A 20,245-nucleotide genomic window follows, 5' to 3' on the forward strand; every position below is an offset into this window, starting at 1 on the left:
GAGGTAACTTGTGGGGATTTCCCCTGGCCAAATAAGAAAGAAGGGGGAACCAATAGTGCCATGGCCAAAAAGGGAGTCACCTGCAAGATTTTGGGAGAGTTCTGCCTGATCTTGTACAGAACTCGTAGTAACAGAAGCGATAGGGAGGGGCCTACAGAAACATTCCATTCCAAGGAAAAGGCAGGGCATCCCATTTCAAGCCACAAGACTTGGGACTCTCGAACAGAATAAAGGAAGCTGTCTGCTCCGAGGGGTAGCAAAAATATCTGAGGAATTCCCCACCAATGGACAATGTGCAGGAACACATCTCTGTGGAGCATCCTTTCATGTGCTTGTGTGATGGACCTGTTCAATGTAAACTGCCTGAAGAGTCACTTGATACTGGACAGCTAGATTAATGACCTGAAAAGCTAGTCTGCAAAGAAGATAGGACCTTGTGCCCCCTTGCTTGCTGGCATCCCACATCACTGTGGTATTGTCTGTGAAAACTTTGATGGGCCCGGGATAAAACAGGGAATGAAAAGCTAGAACAGCCAGAGGCAGAGCCCTCATTTCCTTTAGGGTGATGTGATTTGAACCTTTAGGGAGCCACAGGAGGCCTTCTTTTCTTTCTTTTGGCCTTCTTCTTGGCAGACAGCTGACCCTCAGGATGGGGAGATTCTGCCACAGCACCCTGACCAGAAACTTAAGATGTTGGTTCTCCAGGTACATGGACAAAGAGGAAAGGCAACCATGTAGGGTCTTAGGCACAAATGTCTGGCATACAGATGTCTGGCATAGAGAACAATGTGTATGATTGTGGGAAGCACCTAAGGGGGGGGGGAATACTGATCGTAGAGGTCTTTATGGGAAATCTGCCTTCCACACTGACATTTTCCCTTTCTGGGTGGCACGAACACAACAACCACAACAGGAAGAAAAGAAATCCCAACAGGGAACTTAGGTGAAAACACGGCTTGGTAACCAGCACAGAAGGGTGTTCAGATCAGCATTCAATAATGGCTTTTGGACTGGCCTAAGACCTTAAACAGTTGCTTTCCCTTTGTCTGCATCCATATGTCACCTTTATGCCCTACATCGTCCGTGGGGAGCATACATGTGATATACAGCAACTAAAAGAGCTGAAGGTTTGGTGTGCTGGCCAGACATTGGGCTGTCCTTGGCAGGAGATCCTTTAGGTGAAGAATACTGCAACAGTGATATGGAAGGACATCTTTCCCTACTACTACGGCAGGACAGCCAGTATTTAACTACTCGTACCACCACCCTTCCCTGAGTAGAAAGGATTTAAGAAACTAGCTAAATGAAGTTCACTAGTTTTCCTAACCTCTTTTTTCACCAAGTTTCCAATACCATGACAGGAATGGACCCCATTCTTAAGTCAAAGTATGATTAAAGTTCATGAAATCAGTATTGTTTCAATCTGTGATGTTAGCCAGAAGTGTTCTTTGCAGCCCTCGCAGTGTGAACAGTAATGACTCCTGCAATGGAGTTATGGAGATCTCATGTATTGGTAGTTTTTCTTGTGCAAGTATTTTTCTTTCCTCTAATTTCTCTTAGTCGTTTTGTATATCTTCGGTCTGGAAATTCTGGGCATCCTGAATAACAGTAACAATACATAATTTTCTCTTATCCTCAACAGTCCACTCTCTTTATGGCTCTTCTTTTTTTTTTGGCGTATCAGTTTTTGTGGACTACTACTTCCTTCTGCAACGGGGGGGTGGGGTACATCCTCCCCATTGGCCTGGCCTAGCCCCACTGTAGGGATGCTTCCATGTCTTGAAGATTCTACACTGTCATTTTCTCCAGTCCTGATACCAGTGCACCTACCAGGATTAGGCACTTTTTTATCCTGGATCTTGTGCACCCAGCTATCTTTTAAATTTAACCTACTTCTGTCCCTGATACAGATGTGTATCAGTGTCATCTTGGGGAGATTTTGTGAAAAAACAGGGTCCACCTCATGAAGGTACTCACCAAGACTTGAGGATGAATTTAATTCCAGCAATACTACTTTTCTTTACTTGCTGATTTATCATGTCTCCATTCAGAGCCCTCCTAACCTCTGTATCACTGGGCTGATGTATTATAATGTAAACTCTGCTTGAACAGGAGTCACGTTTGGAGAGCTTACCACCAGTGTGTGTTCATCCCTTTAGGTTACTCCTATTTGTGATTCATTATGAAACATTTGTGAAACATTATGTTTCGAGGTATTATACCAAACATAATATTTATTCTTAACACAAAATTTATACTGTTTGCACTTTATATTTATATTCATATTTACATTTATATATTTATATATTTATATACATATTTGATTTTTGTACATATTATATTATATATTATTTATTATTTATTATAAAAATTATATATCTTATATGCACCATCCATTACATTTGCACATTAAGATAGGTAATTATGAGTTTTTAAATTAAGTATTTTTAAGGTATTTTTTTAAGCTTTTTTAAGAAGTTTGTATTTTATATACACTGTATGTTTATTGTACGTGTTTAAATAGATTATGAGCATATACAAGATTGAAATGTTCAATATGAAAGTCTAATGTTAAGTATCTCCTATTAAGTATATCCTATAAAACGTATATAAGGATGTATGTTTTTTGGAACGGAGATCTGTGAACATTTAGGAGATCTTGAATAATGAATGTAATACTCATGAATATTCATGAGAAAGTGAAGCTGATAGGACATTTTAAAATGTGAAAATCAATTGTCATTGGTATTTTTCCTTAATTGGAAAGGAAAAAAGATATTTAAATGTTATTTGCACAACTTCCTTTATTTCTGATGAAGTCCCACATAGTGAGACGAAAACGCGATTATTATTGTTTTGAAGAGCGTTAATTTAATTTATATATATTTTTTTTTTTTTTTTTTTCGTGTGGAATACTTAATAAATTGTGGAACTATCCAACTGGCTGCCTGGAGATTCTATTGAGCACTTAGCGTCATTTCAGCATTTACGTTTCTTCTTGGTTTTTCTGCTGTGGAAGCTTTTACACTACGAAGGTTACTCCTATTTGTCCTAAGTACTCTCCAAACTCTTCAGGGTGTCAATAAATGTTGCATCACATCTCAGCTACAGCGTCTTCTGTGTGGAGGCATGCGTGAATGGGCATGCCTTCATTGAAGGTTGTGCGTCAGGGCTGGTAACTCCACACGTAAAAAAAAAAATCCACTACCAAACATTAGCGGACCAGAGTTCCGCTGTGGCGACCCCTAACCGGGATAAGCCGAAAGACACAACAACAACAACAACTATACAACAACTGCACATTTTCTTCTTAAAAGTCTACAGACTGGAAAAATGTGCAACTTTTTTTTTATGCAAACATAAAAATCTGTCAACACTAAATAAAAAAATAGTACAGCTACAAACCTGAAGTCCAACAATATAGAAAGTATTTCACTATTTTATCTGAATATAACATAAGTAAAGAAGAACTGCAAAGTAACTATTTTTTTCTGCTTTGTTTACTTACTTCATCAATGAAAATGTGTGTGAATTCCATTAGGCTTTTGGCAGAAACCAGTTTTTGGAGGAGAACACCAGTTGTCATATAAATAAGTCGGGTATCAGATGTTGCCACTTTAGCTAAACCAACCTAACAAATGATTAAACACACAATTAGTATCCTCAAAAGTAAGATTATTTATAATATCAGCGATACGTGTTAAGAAACAGTCTTTGAAGTTGGTAGAGTCTTGACATGGGGAGGCCTTACCAACACAGGAACTGCTCTCTTATGTACTCGAAGTAAATACAATCCTAACAAAACAAAAAAAGTGTAACGACCCTATAAGAATGTCTTTCAGTAGATGAATTCATTGCAGAGTACGAGTACCCACACATTCCATGTTACTGCAAACCATACAATTTCACAAAAGTGAGATGACTAGCCTGAGGTAGGTCAAACAAGAAAGAAAATCTCATTTGAAAAAATTAATTATATAAAAGTACAGCTGTGTGAGGTACTCACCACAGCAGTAGGTCTATGAAGAAGACAACAGGGTAATAACTCTGCATTGCTTACTCACATAGTCAACCTCCTCTGTGCAAGCCAATGCGGATACTGATGCAGGACTGGTGCAAGAAGCCTAGAGGAGTGCAGTACTGGACACCATTTTTACTTCCGAGTCATGCTAGACGGCCTTTGAAGTTAACTATTTTATAGAATATAAACCGCAACAATGCTAAAAATATCCTGGTCATAAGAATGAGATACAGTAGAACAGGACATAAATTCTGTGTCAAACTGTGTCTGCATTCAGCACTCAAGACCAGAAAAAAACACAGATAATCTAAATGAGCAGAGCAATCCACCCCACTTTTGGTTGCTCATCTTGATTAATGTGGCTACTCACACCAAAAAGAATGAATGCAACATATTCTGTGCTAATATACATTTTGTTCAGGATAAGGAGTCAAAATGGCCAGTATTATTAATGAAAGTACTTATTTTCTGTCCTAAAATCAGTGGAAAGAAATGCCCAAGAAGATACTGAATGATTGCTTTTCAGGCGATATTGGAATGCCCTGATCACAAATACCCTAGTTTGAAAGCAGTTTTTGTACACTGATGATTTATTTCCAGGTTTGCACCATCAACAGCACAAACTACTCTAACTCTCGGTTCTCTGGTTTGGTTCAAGGATGGGGTGTGTGGTGTGGTGTGGTGTCTGCATGCCTTCCCTTTGTATTGGCTTTGCTAGGCTAGAGGTTCCAGTTTCTAATCAGAAACTATAGTTCAAACAAAACTGACTGAGAAAGCATTGCAGCTCTCTTTTCCACTCCTTCTTTGGTACTATGCCTACAACACCCTGGTTCTAGACTGACATACATTAGGTTCAACAAGCAAGAATAACCATTAAACTTTCATATCCTGATTACAGAAACTACATAATCAGAGAACACTTGTACAAACAAAGTGCTGAAAGGCATCTTTTTTAGTCTTTTTTTTTTTTTTTTCTTTACAATTTCTGAACTCCTACTTGGTCCTCATACCCTTCTGCTTACTGGTAACAGTAAAATGGACACCAAACTAATATGGCAAAAGCATCTGCACAAATACAGATGGTAAAAACGAAGTCAAAGCTTTATATCATTTCACTGTTTTGTTTGAAGAAAAGGCATTAAATTATTGAATAACGTTGCTGCTTCCTACACAAAAAAATAAAATTCATCATGGACTAAGCATGGTCTATTGTGTTGATTACATTAATTACAGCATTCACCCTTTGTAAATACAGAATTAAATTTTATGTTCAAACATTCTCTGATGCACATTTATCAAGGCAGTGGACAAGCTGAAGCTTATCCTAGCAAGTAACAATCTCAAGGCAGATCACTCCTTGATGGCATGTTGCCTATCTCGGGATGTATGGGCACTCACATGCACACACACACACTCCTATGGGCAAATTTGGGGGACTGAATCTCTCAGCATAATCTTTTGACTACGACAGGAAATTGAGTAGCAAAAGCCATATGTAGGGAGGGCATGCAGACACCACACAGACACTCTAACCATGAACCAAACCAGAGAACCAAGAATTGTGAAGCAGCAGAGCTACCCCCTTGCATGGCCAAGGCACTTAACTCCATTCTAAAATCCATATCCCTTAGCTGCAAATACACCATTTCTACTTCATTGTGGGCTCTCTTCTGCTTTATGTCCAGAAAATGTTCAATGGAAGTGGATTGTTGTGCAACTGTTGCTTCAATTTCTTCAATGTTCTCTGAACAATACTGCCACTGTTTTACTACATATAGCTGCCCTGAATGATGTGTCCAACATGCTGGAAGGGCAGTGATACATTTGCTTTCATCATGTCAGCTGAGCTAACCAGAAATGAAGTTTATTACTTTTTCCACAGTGGATTAAATTTAGATTTAATTCAGCCTGTCAGCCTGGAACAGTTCATATGGGTAAGGTAATTAAGTCCATTTACCCCAATACTGACTGAATACATCCCCATTTACAAACTCCACCATCCTGTTCGACTCTCTTACCTGGGGGGTTTTAAACTTGTACCTTGGTGTAGATGAGACTACTGTTCTAAAGTGTTTGGTTCATGGATGTATCACATAACCTAGTGTGAAGTGCCTTAATGCACTTGCATCATTCTCATTTCATATTTGAGCCATCTTAATAAGCTCTGTACACACAACAGTTCAAATAAATTTAGTGCATCCCTTGTGACCGCTGTAGTGTAGAGAGGGGTCCATCCATAGACTTTAATGGACATGTCTCTGCACATGCACAACAATGCGTCCATTAAAGCACTTCACACTTTCCCCAACATCCTGTTACTGAGGTTAAAGTTTACTTTCGAACCGCAGTGGCAAGATCGTAAGGAAAGAGCTACTGAATGTCTTCCTCACAAAAGCAGTGGCCAAAAACATTTACATATGGGGTGAAAACTATTTGGCACTTTTATGTGCTATGCAATGTAGTATAAAAGTAAGAAAATACATATGACCAATAGATTATTTTAAGGGTCCTACACCACCAGTCTGAATTTTACTAACTGACACTCTCAGACAGGACTCATGTCCCATTTACAAAACTTTGCCATTCTATGGAATGTTTGAGGAGAAGAACACTTGTGATGCATCTTTAGCTTCACTGAAGTCACAGTCAAGTTTAAGACAAACATACAAATTTCTGTAAGTGAAGTTGAGGCAATGAAGGCATCCATTTTCTTTTTACTATGTTAACTACAGTAATAGTGCTGAAAATTGTTCTAGGGCAACTTGATGGATAAAGGAGGTAGCTTCATTCCCGGAAAGAAAAGTTAATTCTCAAATGTGTACTCCGCTGTAGCAAAGGGTTGTACAAATACTAATGCTACCTTGAAAGTTCTCATTACTCCCCATCATCAGTCATACCTGTCACGTTTGAACTTTGCACTGTAAATGCTGCCTAAGGAACTAGCATCAGCTGCAGAATTAATGCCCTAACAAATCTCTGTTACAGTAATAACCATTCCAAAATTATGAAAAAGAGTACAGATACTGACAAATAAAACTTGTGCAAGAAAACGTCTTCATGCCACAAAGACCAGCACATCAGATTCTACAAGGAAGTTTCCTGAAATGCACTGGTCTGATGTTGTTCATTTCATTATGCATCACAAATGGGTCTTCAGATCTGTCCTCGGATCCAAGCCGGCCAATTCTCAGACATACAATGCAAGCCTCAAACTCCTTACTCTCTCATAATGCCTCACTCCCTAACAAACCCCCAAATCTCATTTGCTGCTGTTTGGTCCAGACACGACTGTGAGCTTCTTCAGTGTTGTGGGTAATATCTTCATATGTTCTACATTTTTCTAAGTTTTTTTTGGCAATTTAGTAAGCTAGTCTTCCTTTCTTCTATACTTCCTCTATTTTGCTATCCTAGGGGTTGCTGGTGTTTGGTCTTTCCAGCCCTTTTTTGCAGTTTTCCTTCTTTTCCTTTCTTTCTTTCTTCTAAAACTTAAAAACTTTCCTGCTATCCTTTAGTTTTAGTGTAGGGATTAGTGGTAGCATGTGACTGGTTAGGTGTTTGTGTGTGTGTGTGTGTGTGTGTGTGTGTGTGTGTGTGTGTGTGTGTTTATTCTGCGAGTACCTGGCAATTATGTCAGACAAAGCTAAGAAACCTGCTGGGTTTGAGGTGTCTCTCTTGTGGGCATAAGATGCCCCAATCTGATGCCCACAAGAGGTGCATTTACTGCTTGGGCCCAGAGCACTTGGATTTGCCTTACGATATTTGCTTGGCTTTCAATCCCCAGGCCATAGCAGATAGGAGGAACAAGTTCATCTTGAGAGGGCTTCTTCTCTCCTCTGGAGTCCAGACTCCTATTCAGAAGAAGCTACTCTCTGCTTCCCCGGGGACGTCAGCTTCCACCTCTGAAAAGAGGAGAAAACATTTGGATCCTTCATCTTTGTGCTTCTCCCAGGATCAGACAGGCCCTTCAAAGTCCGCTCCAACCCATCTTCCCACCCTGCCGGATTCAATGACCTCTGGTCCGAGCAGCCTTTCAGAGCTGTCAGAGGTCATTAGGATCTGTAGTTTGTCTTCCCTGGAGCAGACTCTGAAGCACTCCCATTTAGAGCACAAGTCTCACAGTCTTACTCCCCCATCGATGAAAGTCACCTTCACCAGCCCATACCGGCCGGTCAAGTGCTTCATCGGTGCGGTCTACACATTCCTCTTTGTCCTCTGGGTCCTCTCGGCTCTCTCATTTGGAGATGGATCAGATGAGGAGCTTCCTCAAAGCCCAGATCCAGCTGGAGATTTTGCCTTCTCTGACCCATGCTGGATCTATGAGAGCTTAGACCACAATACCTCAACCTCCTCCTCCAATCCCTTTGGTTTCGGAGTCGCAGGGCCTGATGATTTAGAGTGGATCAGGGTCAGAACATGGGATGTTCCTTTCCCGGCTCCAAAGAGTCGCAGACCAGCTCAGCTCAGATTTTGTCAGAGCAGAGGGGGTCCCAGATCAGAGGGATCGACGCCAGTTCTTCGGAGTTGATGTCGGCTCCAATCTTGACCTTCTCAGCAGTCTCTTCCCTTGTGGGCCTTACTGCTTGGGGCCAGTGCCTTCTGGAGGTGTCTGATCCAGAGTGGCCTCATCTCTTTCTCCTTTGGTGACTTCGGCCTCCAGGGTGCGTGGACACGCTCCTCTGGCATCATTGGCATTCCTGGTGGCAGACAAGGCTTTCTCGACTCCTCCAGACAGACTCTTCTCCACCAGGCCCCTCCCAATCCTCCTTGGATCAAGGCTTTGCTCCTATCCTTCCAATCTGTGGTCAACCCCTCCCAGAGAGACTCCAGCCAACCCCTCAGCAAGGGGTTTCCCTGTTTTCCAAGTCCTCCCCCGAATACCCTGTGGAGGAGGTTCCTTGGAAACGCCAGTGCGAGTGGAAGCACACCGACTCCCCTTTGGAGTCTTTAACAGAGGACACCGACTTCGAAGGGATAGGGTCCCCCCGATCTCCACCTGACGATATTTCCTTTGGAGATATCATAGAAGTCTTGAAACAAAAGGGGGGATAGTCTTCCTAACCTTCTTCCTCAGAGGAGTCAGTGTCCCTGGAGGCATCTGGACAGGACCATCTACATCCTGGGTGACCCCATCGGCAGACTAACTTCTTGACCTCATCGCTCGCCGGGCATGGAAGGAACCTGACACCATAGAACCAATCCTGAATTGCACACATTAGTACCTTAGCCCCCCCCCACCAAGAATCATCCCTTCTGGAGCAAAGGTGTCCTGGTTGATGCCGTGGTGTTTGCAGATACCAAGAAACATCTCCCGAACAGAGCTCCACTGTCCACCCCCTGAACAAAGTCTCCAGCCCTGGACAGACATGGAAGCAAATGTACGCCTCAGCCACCTTTTCGCTGGGGGGCATTAAATTATCTGGCACATTTCATTCGCCTCCAGAGAGACATGGTGAAGAAAGTTTTCCACATCTTTGGGGCAGTCACTGTTGGAGGAAGCTTTTAAAAAATGTTTCTCCACAGATGAATACCATGGCTTTTTTTGCTAACTCTTCCATGAGGCTCATCTCCCACGCATTGGAGGGGACTTCTTAAGCGTCTGGTTCAGGCATAACCCCTAGGCGACATGCCTGGATGAAGTTATGCAAGTCTGTGGACCCCTTCAAAGTGTTGTTCATTAACACCCCCTTTGATAGTTCCACCTCATCATTAAGGGAGACTCTGACCTGCAGCTAACAGGATGGCAAGACTATCTGCCATGGGAATTACATTTTCTTCCCCAGTGGACCTTTTCCAGGAACCAAACAGGGAGGGAAGATGTAGGTCAGTAAATCCCAAAGGGCCTTCCCTGATTCAAGGAAGAATCCTCTTCCAAGGGCAGAGGGAGAGGATTTAATGGTAGACGCTCTCCCAGGAGCAGAGGGGGTCCTCAGAACCAGGGCTTCAGGGAACCCTTCTCTGACGAGGGCTTTCAGCGCTGCCCAACTGTCCTACTCTGGAGGCAGTCGGGGCAGACTCTCTTTACACTCAGCAGCCTGGACAGACAACAAATGATGCTTGGTGTTAATCATATCCAGAGGCTATTATATTCCCTTTTCCCTTCCTCCTCCCCACACAGGGGAGTGTCTCCCAGACGTGCCACCCAGTCAGGGGGAGAATGCCCTTGAAGTGCAAAAACTTCTAGACAAGAGTCATCCAGTGGGTCCCAACTGAACGAGGATGTGGAACTTACTCACACTTCTTTTTGGTGTCAAAAGACAACCGGGGACCTTTGGCTCATACTGAATCTCAGCAGTTTAAATGTGTCAAGAAGACAAAGTTCCACATGGTTATGGTACAGTTTATTCTGCCGCTAATGTGCAAGGACAACTGGATGTGCTCAATGGATCTCTAGGATGTGTACTCGTATTAAAATAAACACGCACTCGAGGAGATTTTCCATGCTTCCGGCTGGATACCGATCATTACCAGCTCAGAGCACTACCCTTAGATCTCATCACAGCCCCCCAGGTGTTCACCAAATATATGGCAGTAGTCATGTCACACCTCCATCTAAGATTTCCAGGTGTTTCCCTACCTGGATGATTGGCTCCTGATAACACCCACAAGGCATCAACTGTTCGGGCGATTAAGGTGATGTTGCACCAGTTTCTTCCCCTGGGAATCACGGTCAACATGGCCAAATTCAAGTTGGCTCCGGTTCAGGAAACAGAATTCATCAAGACACAGTTCAACACAATAACACAAGTTGCATCCCTTACAGTGGATATAGTCTATCAGACAAAGTACAATGCCTTCTGGATACTCCAACCCCCTCAGCTCGCTCGATTCTCATATCCTTAGCCTCCATGTCGGCTGCCATCCTACTGGTGCCTCTAGCCAGATTCTTCATGAGAGTTCTTCAGTGAACCCTAGCTGTTCAATGGTCCATTATCAACCATTATCAACCCCAATCAAACTCACACCAATTTGCAAACATCACCTGCTATGGTGGATGCTCACGGATGACCTTCATTTAGGTAGGCCCTTTGTCGCCGCCCCCCCCCCTTCAGCTACAGTGATTACAGATGCCTTCCTATGGGGGGGGGGATTTTCAGGGAAGGATGATCCAAGGCATGTGGTCCCCCATAGAGACCAAATTAGACAAACATCCTGGAGATGAGAGTGGTCCTCCTCATGTTGCAAGCCTTTTAGGACTGCCTCCCTTAGGGGATGATTGCAATCTTGACAGACAATATGTCAGTTGTATGGTACATCAACAAGCAAACAAAGAAAAAGAGAATAAGCAGCCAATAAATTGGTACAAACAGTAGCAGCAAAACCAAGTAATTAAAGTTGTACCAAACCAAACGCAGGTTAAAAAAACACCAAACTTTGGTGTTTTTACGAACCTGTGTTTGATTTGGTACAACTTTAATTACTTGTTTTTTACATCAACAAGCAGGGGGGACTTGATCTTACCCGCTCTGCCAAGAGGCCATGAGAGTTTGGGAATGGGTGATTGCTTCCAACCGCTTTTTTATTGGAACGCACATCCTGCTGGAGTCCAAAGTCCTGGCAGACAAACTGAGCAGGTCCATCTTGAGTTTGCATGAGTGCTCCCTAAACCAGTCAGTAGCTAATGAGATTTTCAGCTGCTGGGGCCAACCTTCCTGTGATGTTTCTGCCTCTCCCATAAACAAAAATGCAGCAGGTACTTTGCTCTGATCCCCCCAAAGGGGGGAGTGATCCAGGGATGCTCTGGTCTACAATGGGCCCCCGAGTCTCGAGTATGCTTTTCCTCCGATCCCTCGGATACCCAAAGTCCTACAGAAAGCTAGCAGGTTGAAGACCTATCTTATCCTCATTGTCCCCCACTGGCCTCATCAGGTATGGTTCCCCTTTCTGCGGTCTCACAGCAAATATCCTCCACGGATATTGGATCCCAGACAGGATCTCATTTCACACCCTATGGAACATCAGATTCCCAACCTCCAGTCCCTCAAACTAACTGCTTGGTTTCTCCACTTAGAGTAATTTTGGTAAAGTCCAGGTTCCCCTCTCCTGTTCATGACATTATTCTCTCTTCTCAAAAGCCATCCATCAAGAAAGTATATTGTAGCGAGGCAAGTGGAAAAGGTTTTCAATCTGGGCATCACAGAGGAATACAGATCCCTTTTCTGCCTCAGTCTCAGATATCCCCATGTTTTCAAGTTCTCTGTCATGAAGGAGTGAGCTTCTGTCCACAATTAAAGGTTCAACTTGTGACCATCACTAACTTTCTTATCAGGAAGGGAGTTGATTCCTCTTTCTACCCTTTCTTCTTCAAAACTTTGTGGGCTTTCTTAAAAGGGGTTTTTCATCTGAGATCTCCGATCAAGGATCCTTTTCCACCTTGGGATCTTACTTTGGTTTTACAGGGTCTCACCCAAAAACCCTTTGAACTAGCTAATTCTTGCGAGTTGAAGTACTTGTTTTGGAAGACTGCTTTCCTTGTGGCTATTATGTCACCCAAGAGGGTTTCAGAATTGCAGGCTTTGTCTTCAAAACCTCTGCACATAACCTTCTTTAAGGATAGTCTCTCTCTCTCTCAGAACAAATCCTTCCTTCAATTCCTAAGGTTGCTTCGGAGGTTAACATGAATCAGACCATTTATTTACATGCATTTTTCCCTAATTATTCTAACAAAGGTGAATATCTCTTACACTCTTTGGACGTTCACAGACAGTTACGTTTCTACCTACATAGGTCTAGACCTCATTAGAAAATCAGATCAACTGTTCACTGGATTTTTGCCCAACAGATTAGGACAAGCAGTCTCTAAGGTTACCTTGGCAAGATGGATTACGGAATGTCTCTCTATGGTTTACTCCCAAACAAGGAAACTTCCCCGTCCGGTTCGAGCACACTCAACTAAATCTATGTCAACCTCTTCAGCTTTCTCTGCTAGAACTCCAATCGATGAGATCTATGCTGCAGCTACTTGGTCCACCGCTCACACTTTTATATCTCATTACAAGTTAGACATTATTTCCAGAAACAAGGTAGCCTTTGGTTCTGCGGTGCTCAGGCATATCCTTCCTTGAGGTTCTCACAAGGTTTGTGTAGCTGAGGAATCTGACCCATTTGTGACAGGTAATGAAATGGACATCAGATTAGAAGTTATGTACTTACCATAACTTGCCACCTGTGTTGTCCAGTTTCATTATGCATCACTTCCTGCCCTTTTTTCCCCCTTGCTTGTGCAGCCAAGAGTAAACTAGAGGACTAAGGAACTTACTGGCTCATACTTTGGAATCCAGTAGGACTTTTGTTTCCATTTCTGTCTTATCTTGGAAATATCCACCTTATGATTAGGGCAGCAAACTTGATCTGAGGGTTTGTTAGGGAGTGAGGCATTGTGGGAATGGGAGGAGTTTGAAGCTCTGATCATATGACTGAGAAATGGCCAGCTTGGATCTGAGGATAGATCCAAAGACCCATTTGTGATGCATAATGAAATTGGACAACACAGACACCAAGTTATGCAACTATATAACTTCTATTCTGCATATACCTCTGGTGTCAACTGGACTCCACCACTTTTGACAAGAGTGGATGGGTACAGCGGAAGTGGATAACCATCATACTTCTGAAAGTACTGAAAGTGTCAGACTCTTTTCTGCCAAATCCCATAAGCAGTGGACTCTCCAGTTAAAACTCCTCCTAAATTGAAATAAGAAGTTATGTACTCACCATAACGTTCCATCTGAGTAGGTGACTTCATTTGTCTGCAACCTTTGGGTCTTGGATCCGACTTCGGATCCGAGCCGGCAACTTATTTTACATCTTATGGATCTGAGCTCCTAGCTCCTCCCCTTACCCATAATCCCCTGCCAACCCTGACTGACCTCAGATCAAGTTTGCCCTTATACCAAATTTCAGACCAAGGTGTCCCAAAAGGGACCAAGAAAGGACATACAAGAAATGACTTCTGAAGGCCAGGGGGAAGGAGGGGGGGATGGTCGCAGACAAATGAAGTCACCTACTCAGATGGAACGTTATGGTGAGTACATAACTTCTTAATCTGAAGTAGGGACTTCATTTGTCAGCAACCTTTGGATAGAGTCCCCAGCTACCTGAATCTTGGGCGGCCAACATGGAAGGATGTTCCGGAGCACTGCGGAGCCAAAGGATGCACTCCCTCTGGAAATAACGTCCAGCTTATAATGGTTGATAAAGGTATGAGATGAGGCCCAAGTGGCTGCAGAGCAAATATCATCCAAAGATACTCTAGATCTAAAGGCAGCAGAAGTAGATATGGAGCGAGTAGAATGCGCCCGTACTCCCTGAGGTGCGGGCCTCCCCGTAGTTTCATAGGCCAGAAGAATACACTGTGAAATCCATCGTGATAAGGTGACCTTAGAAATAGCTTTACCCAGATTGACTTTGGCAAGGGAAATGAACAACTGATCTGATGGTCTGTGACCAGCAGTCCTATGAATGTAGAAGCGCAGTTGTCTGTGCACGTCTAAGGAATGCAGCTTGTATTCTCCTTTATTCTGGTACTTAGGGAAGAAAACTGGCAGGTTAATGGACTGATTGATATTGGTTTCTGAGGCCACCTTAGGAAGAAAGGAGGGATTGGTCCTGAGGTACACTCTATCCTGATGAAAAATCAAGTAGGGAGGTTTCGCACAAAGGGCCTGAAGTTCGGAAACTCTCTTCGCTGAAGTGATGGTGACAAGGAACGCCGTTTTCCAGGAAAGATATTTAAGTTCGGCCGAGGCAGTTGGTTCAAAGGGAGGGGCAGTCAAGGCTTGAAGGACTAATGATAGATCCCAAGGGGGTACAGCTTTCTTGACGGGAGGCCTGAGCAGGAAGGTACCCTTGAGGAAGGTTTTACATAATTTCGCAGTCATCAAGGGGCCTGACTCGTGTCCCACATGGTAATGAGAGATGGCTGCTAGTTGAACCTTGAACGTAGAACAGCTAGCTCCCCGTTGAAAAAGTCTAGTGAGGAAATCCAAAAAGTACAGTTTCGTACCTACCATAAATGTAGATGTTCGAAGATCTACATTGCTGCAGTCCTTACATATGGGTAGTCCGCTGTCCTCGGTCGGCCCGAATACCAAAGTATAAGGCTGACGTCGGTCAAGGCGCTTAGAACTGACATCAGAACGTCAGGGTACAAAAGCGCATGACCGACGTCATATCCTCAGTCTTTTCTTGCCCCAGATGTCAGAAGGCCCTAAAAAGAAAGGCCAAAACCAAAAGACAGCAAAAAACCAACCAACCACCCCTGCACTAATCCTATTTACAATATTTACAATATTCACAACCCAAACCACACAACCGCCTCTAACTACAGAGGGGAAGGAGGGAGGGTAAATTGGACTGCAGCAATGTAGATCTTCGAACATCTACATTTATGGTAGGTACAAAACTGTACTATGTTCTTCATCTCACATTGCTGCAGTCCTTACATATGGGTAGAATCCCAAAGCAGAGGTAAGGGAGGATGGCAAAACTATAAAGCATTAGGAGCTGCCAAAATGCCCTGTAAAATTGCAGTGGCAAAACCAGCCCTAGATTTAGAGTAAAGTGGAAGGTGGTAATGCTTAGAGAAAGTATGCACTGAACTCCAAGTAGCTGCCTCCAAAATATCTTTAGTTGCCACCCCCCTTAAAAAAGCTGTAAAAGTGGCAGTAGCCCTAGTGGAATGAGGCCTAATCCCAGCTGGAATCTCCTTACCATGATGGGAATAACAGAAAGCAATACAAAACCCAATCCACTTAGAAATAGTTTGTTTTGAAACAGGCTTGCCCTGAAAACCCAAAGCAAATGAAACAAATAACTGCTGAGACTGCCTGAACCCTTTAGTTCTGCTCAAATAATATCGCAACTGCCTGTGTATATCCAAAGTGTGCAAAATCTTTTCCCCTTTATTCTGGGGTTTGCATAAAAGTAGGCAAATGAATAGTTTGGTTTAAAGCCACACTAGAAACCACTTTAGGCATAAAGGAAGGATTAGTACGCAAAGATACCCTATCCTTATGGAAAATTAAGAAAGGCTCAACCGCCATAAGGGCCTGTAATTCAGAAACCCTTCTCGCAGAGGTAATGGCCAACAAAAAAGCAGTCTTCCATGATAAATATTTCAACTCGGCAGTAGCTGCAGGCTCAAAAGGTTGTAGAGTGAGTTTCTCCAACACAAAATTGAGATCCCAAGCAGGAGTAGGAGCTCTACGTGGGGGTCTTATATTCTTTGCCCCTCTAAGGAATTGCTTAAACAAAGGATGAGAAAACAATGGTGGGTCACAGTCATAGTGAGCAGAAATTGCTGCAGCATGAACCTTAATAGAGGAGAAGGACAAACCTTTGTCCAGTAACTCAGTAAGATATTGAAGAGCCACACTTAAATTAAGCTTAGAAACATCAAATTCCTTTGCTGTACTCCAAAATAAAAACATCCTCCATTTATCTGCGTACACTTTCCTTGTACTAGGCCTTCTGGCCTCCAAAATAACATTCAAAACTTGCTGTGGAAGCTGAGACCCTCCAGGGTTTAAAACAGAATATGCCAGGCTGTTAGATGTAGAGAGTGAAGTTTGACATTGAGTAAATGACTGTTCTCCTGAGACAGCAGGTGTGGAATCGAAGGCAAAGGCCATGGAGGCTCCCACACCAGACTTCTCAGTAATGGGTACCAGTGCTGTCGAGGCCAATCTGGAGCTATTAAAATCATCTTTGGCTTGTCCTGTCTGACCTTCAGGAGTACGTTTGGGAGGAGAGGCAGAGGTGGAAAGGCATACACATGAAGATTGCTCCAATTGAATGAGAGAGCATCCACTTTCCAAGCTGTGGGATGAAACCTTTTTGTGCAAAACTTTGGCAGCTGGTAGTTTAGTGGAGAAGCGAACAGATCTATGTCTGGAGTTCCCCATAACACTGTCAATTTCTGAAATACATGAGGATCCAATTTCCACTCGTGGGGATCCATAATTTGTCTGCTCAACACATCTGCTAAGGAGTTCTGTGCTCCCAGCAGAAACCTTGCCTGAAGATTTAGCTGTAAACTGAGAGCAGTCTCCCACAAAATCATAGCTTGTCTGCATAGAGGATAAGAATGCGTTCCCCCTTGCTTGTTGATGTACCACATGACAGTTGTGTTGTCTGTTAGAACCAACACCTGCCCTGGAAGAAGTAAATCCTTGAAAGCTATTAATGCAAATTGGACTGCTAACATCTCCTTCAAGTTGATATGCAGATGTTGAAGTCTGGCAGGCCATGTGTCTTGTACCCACTTTCCATTTAGATGAGCTCCCCAAGCTTTGTCTGAGGCATCTGTCGTTAGAATCTGACTCGCCTCTGGCCGGGTCACAGAGAGTCCCTTGTTTAGATGACATTCCTGAGCCCACCACAAAATTCCTTTTGAATGCAAGGTATTATCCGAATGACAGTGTCCATATCTTGGCAGTGCTGTGTCCATACATTTTGAGATACCATTGTAGCTTCCTCATATGCAGTTTGGCATTGGGAAGTACCAGAATACAAGATGCCATGAACCCCAAGGCTTGAAGGACTGTCCTTGCAGTCAGCCTGGACTGATGAGACAATTGATGGAAGTAAAGAGAAAGATTCTTTTGTTTGTCCGGGGTCAAAAAGGCCATCTGGGATGCTGTATTCAGTCTCACACCCAGAAAGCACATGTCCTGAGAGGGTACTAGACTGGACTTTATTTCGTTCACAGAATACCCCAGGCATCTTAGCACTGCTATCACATACTGTAAATGATGAAGAAGTTCATCCTTTCCTTGGGCCAGAATCAGGCAATCGTCCAAATAAGGATAGATCTGTATTCCTCTTAGCCTGAAGAAAGCTATCACTGGAGCCAGAACCTTCGTGAACACTCTGGGCGCAGTAGATAAGCCAAAGGGCAATGCAGAGAACTGATAATGAGAAGTCCCAGCCCGAAAACGCAGATACTTTCTGCAACTGAGCCTGATAGGAACATGAAGGTAAGCCTCCTTGAGATCCAGAGTCACCATCCAGTGATCTTTGCCCAGCAGAGGTAAAAGCTGTTGTAACGTCAACATTTTGAACTTGGGAATGTTCAGATATGTGTTGAGGATAGATAAATCCAAGATTGGTCTCCACGTGTTCCCTTTCTTTGGTACTAGGAACAGGCGAGAATAAAATCCTAGGCCCACTTCTGGCAGAGGGACCAGTTGTATGGCCCTTATTTGAAGTAGCAGAGAAATTTGTTTGTGAGCCTCTAATCTTTGCTGAGGAGGAACGTCCGGCATGCCTTTGAAAGGAGGCAAGGTATGGAAATAAAACTTGTAACCTCGGTGTATGATATCCAATACCCATTTGTCTTGGGTAATCAAATTCCAATTTTCCTTGAAGAGTGCCAACCTTCCTCCCAAAGGAGCTGCCAGGCAAGAAGGATCTGGCAGCTGAAAAGGTAGGTCATTGGGCCTGTTTACGAAAGGACTGGCCCCTGCCCTCACCGAAGATTGTGCAGGTGAACTCCTGTTCTAGGTCTGAAAGAACTCTGAGCTCTGCCCCTACCACGTCTAGATCTACCCCTAGACTGAGAATCATAAGAAGGATACGTCCACCCCTTAGCAGGCCAATTCCTACTAAACTTTGGAGGCTGTACTTGCAAAAAATCTTTAACAGCCTGCATGGACTTAGCCTTGTCTTCCATTTTCTTCAAGACTGACTCCACAGGTGAACCAAACAACACATCAGACTGTAAAGGAGCATCCAAAATCCTTGTCTTAACATGGTCAGATAAATTCTGATCCCTCAGCCATGCGTGCCTGCGAAGAACTGAACCAGTGGCAGCCACTCTAGACGAGGCCTGTACAGCATCAAAACCACATTGTAAAGAATGCTTACCCACCTGCTCTGAAACATGCACCAAATCTTGTAATTCTTTACACTCAATGCCTTCCGCCAGAGCATCCACCTTAGACTTCAATTGAGAAAGAAGATAGTTTTGATATTTCAACATATGAAACTGGCAATTCAAAGCCCTCATAGCCAGGGTAGAAGATGTATGGACTTTCTTTCCCCATCTATCCAAAGCTCTGGCCTCTATCTGGAGGAACCGGATTTTTTACAATAGAGGCCTTGACACCCTTAGGTCCCTGACTAACAGTTTCTGGGTCCGCCCTAGGACTCTTATAAAGATATTTATGAGCCTCAGGCACCCTGTAATACCTATCCGGTTTAACAGGAGCAGGAGGCAGAGAATCAGGATTAAGTGAAGCCTCTGCAAACACATCTTCCACAACATCCAGAACAGGAGGTATAGCCAAGGGCCTATGCTGGGGTAAAAGCAAAAATTCCCTAAGCCTTTTCCTGGAATCAGAGAAGTCCTGACCTTCCCATTTAAAATGTTCCCTCATGGAATGAAGAGTCTCTGAAAAAGAAAAATCCTCTGGAGGAGAAGCAGAAGGAGTCGAATCATCTGCATCAGAATCAGAATAAGGAGAGTACTCCTGCAAGTCTTCAGCCGAAGACTCAGAAACATCGAAGCCTGCTCAAAACTCCCCAACTCTGGCTCCACCCTAGGCCTCTTATCAGGAGGGGGCAAAGAACCTCTAATCAGAGTAATCAAATCTTCTGCCATTTTAAGCATGTGCTTCTTGGGCACAGACCCTGCTGCAATAGGAGTGACCCCAACAGAAGCTAAACCTGGCCTGCCTCTGGGAGAAGCCTTGGAAACAGAAGGAGAGGGCCTAACCACTCTAGGAAGGGAGGGGAGTACAGTAACCTGGGAAGCCCCTTCAGCCTGACCTGCCTCCTGAGAGGCCACATCCTGCAAAATCAAAGTCTCCCCCTGGGACTCCAGAGAAGCCTCCGTCGGAACCACCGGTTCCACTGACGCTCTAAAGAACCGGCGTCTGGAACGGACGACTCTTCTTGGCTGGGTTTAACTGCTTTGTCTTTGCGCTTCTTCGAAGAAGCGGGGTCTGGAGCATCCGACGGCATATTATAATTGCACCGCTTCCCGAAGACCAGCCTAGCACAATCTAACCTTCGCAATAGTGCGCTTATTGAATCTAGCACAAAAGCGACACCCAACAACGTCGTGCTCAGGCCCCAAACAAGGAATACACAAAGAATGATAATCCCTATGCGGTATCTGTTTCCCACAAGAAATACAGTTATTCACTTTTTCTGACATCCGGTAAAACACTGAGGCAAGAAAAACCAAAATATTCCCAACGGGTACTTAGCCAACTTTGATTC

General features: G+C 43.6%; 1 protein-coding gene across 1 annotated transcript in view; it reads right to left on the reverse strand.

Annotated features, from left to right (window-relative positions):
- The window catches only part of TDRD9 (tudor domain containing 9), a 2,841,455-nt gene that overhangs the window by 2,500,794 nt on the left and 320,416 nt on the right, over positions 1-20,245 (reverse strand). Inside the window, exon 5 of the mRNA XM_044074496.1 lies at positions 3,509-3,631. Coding sequence (XP_043930431.1) covers positions 3,509-3,631 — 123 coding nt within the window. The remainder of the gene's footprint in view (positions 1-3,508; positions 3,632-20,245) is intronic.

The sequence above is a fragment of the Protopterus annectens genome, chromosome 6.part0 (genome assembly GCF_019279795.1).
Source record: "Protopterus annectens isolate FY-2018-M chromosome 6.part0, PAN1.0, whole genome shotgun sequence".
NCBI classification, from domain to species: domain Eukaryota; kingdom Metazoa; phylum Chordata; order Ceratodontiformes; family Protopteridae; genus Protopterus; species Protopterus annectens.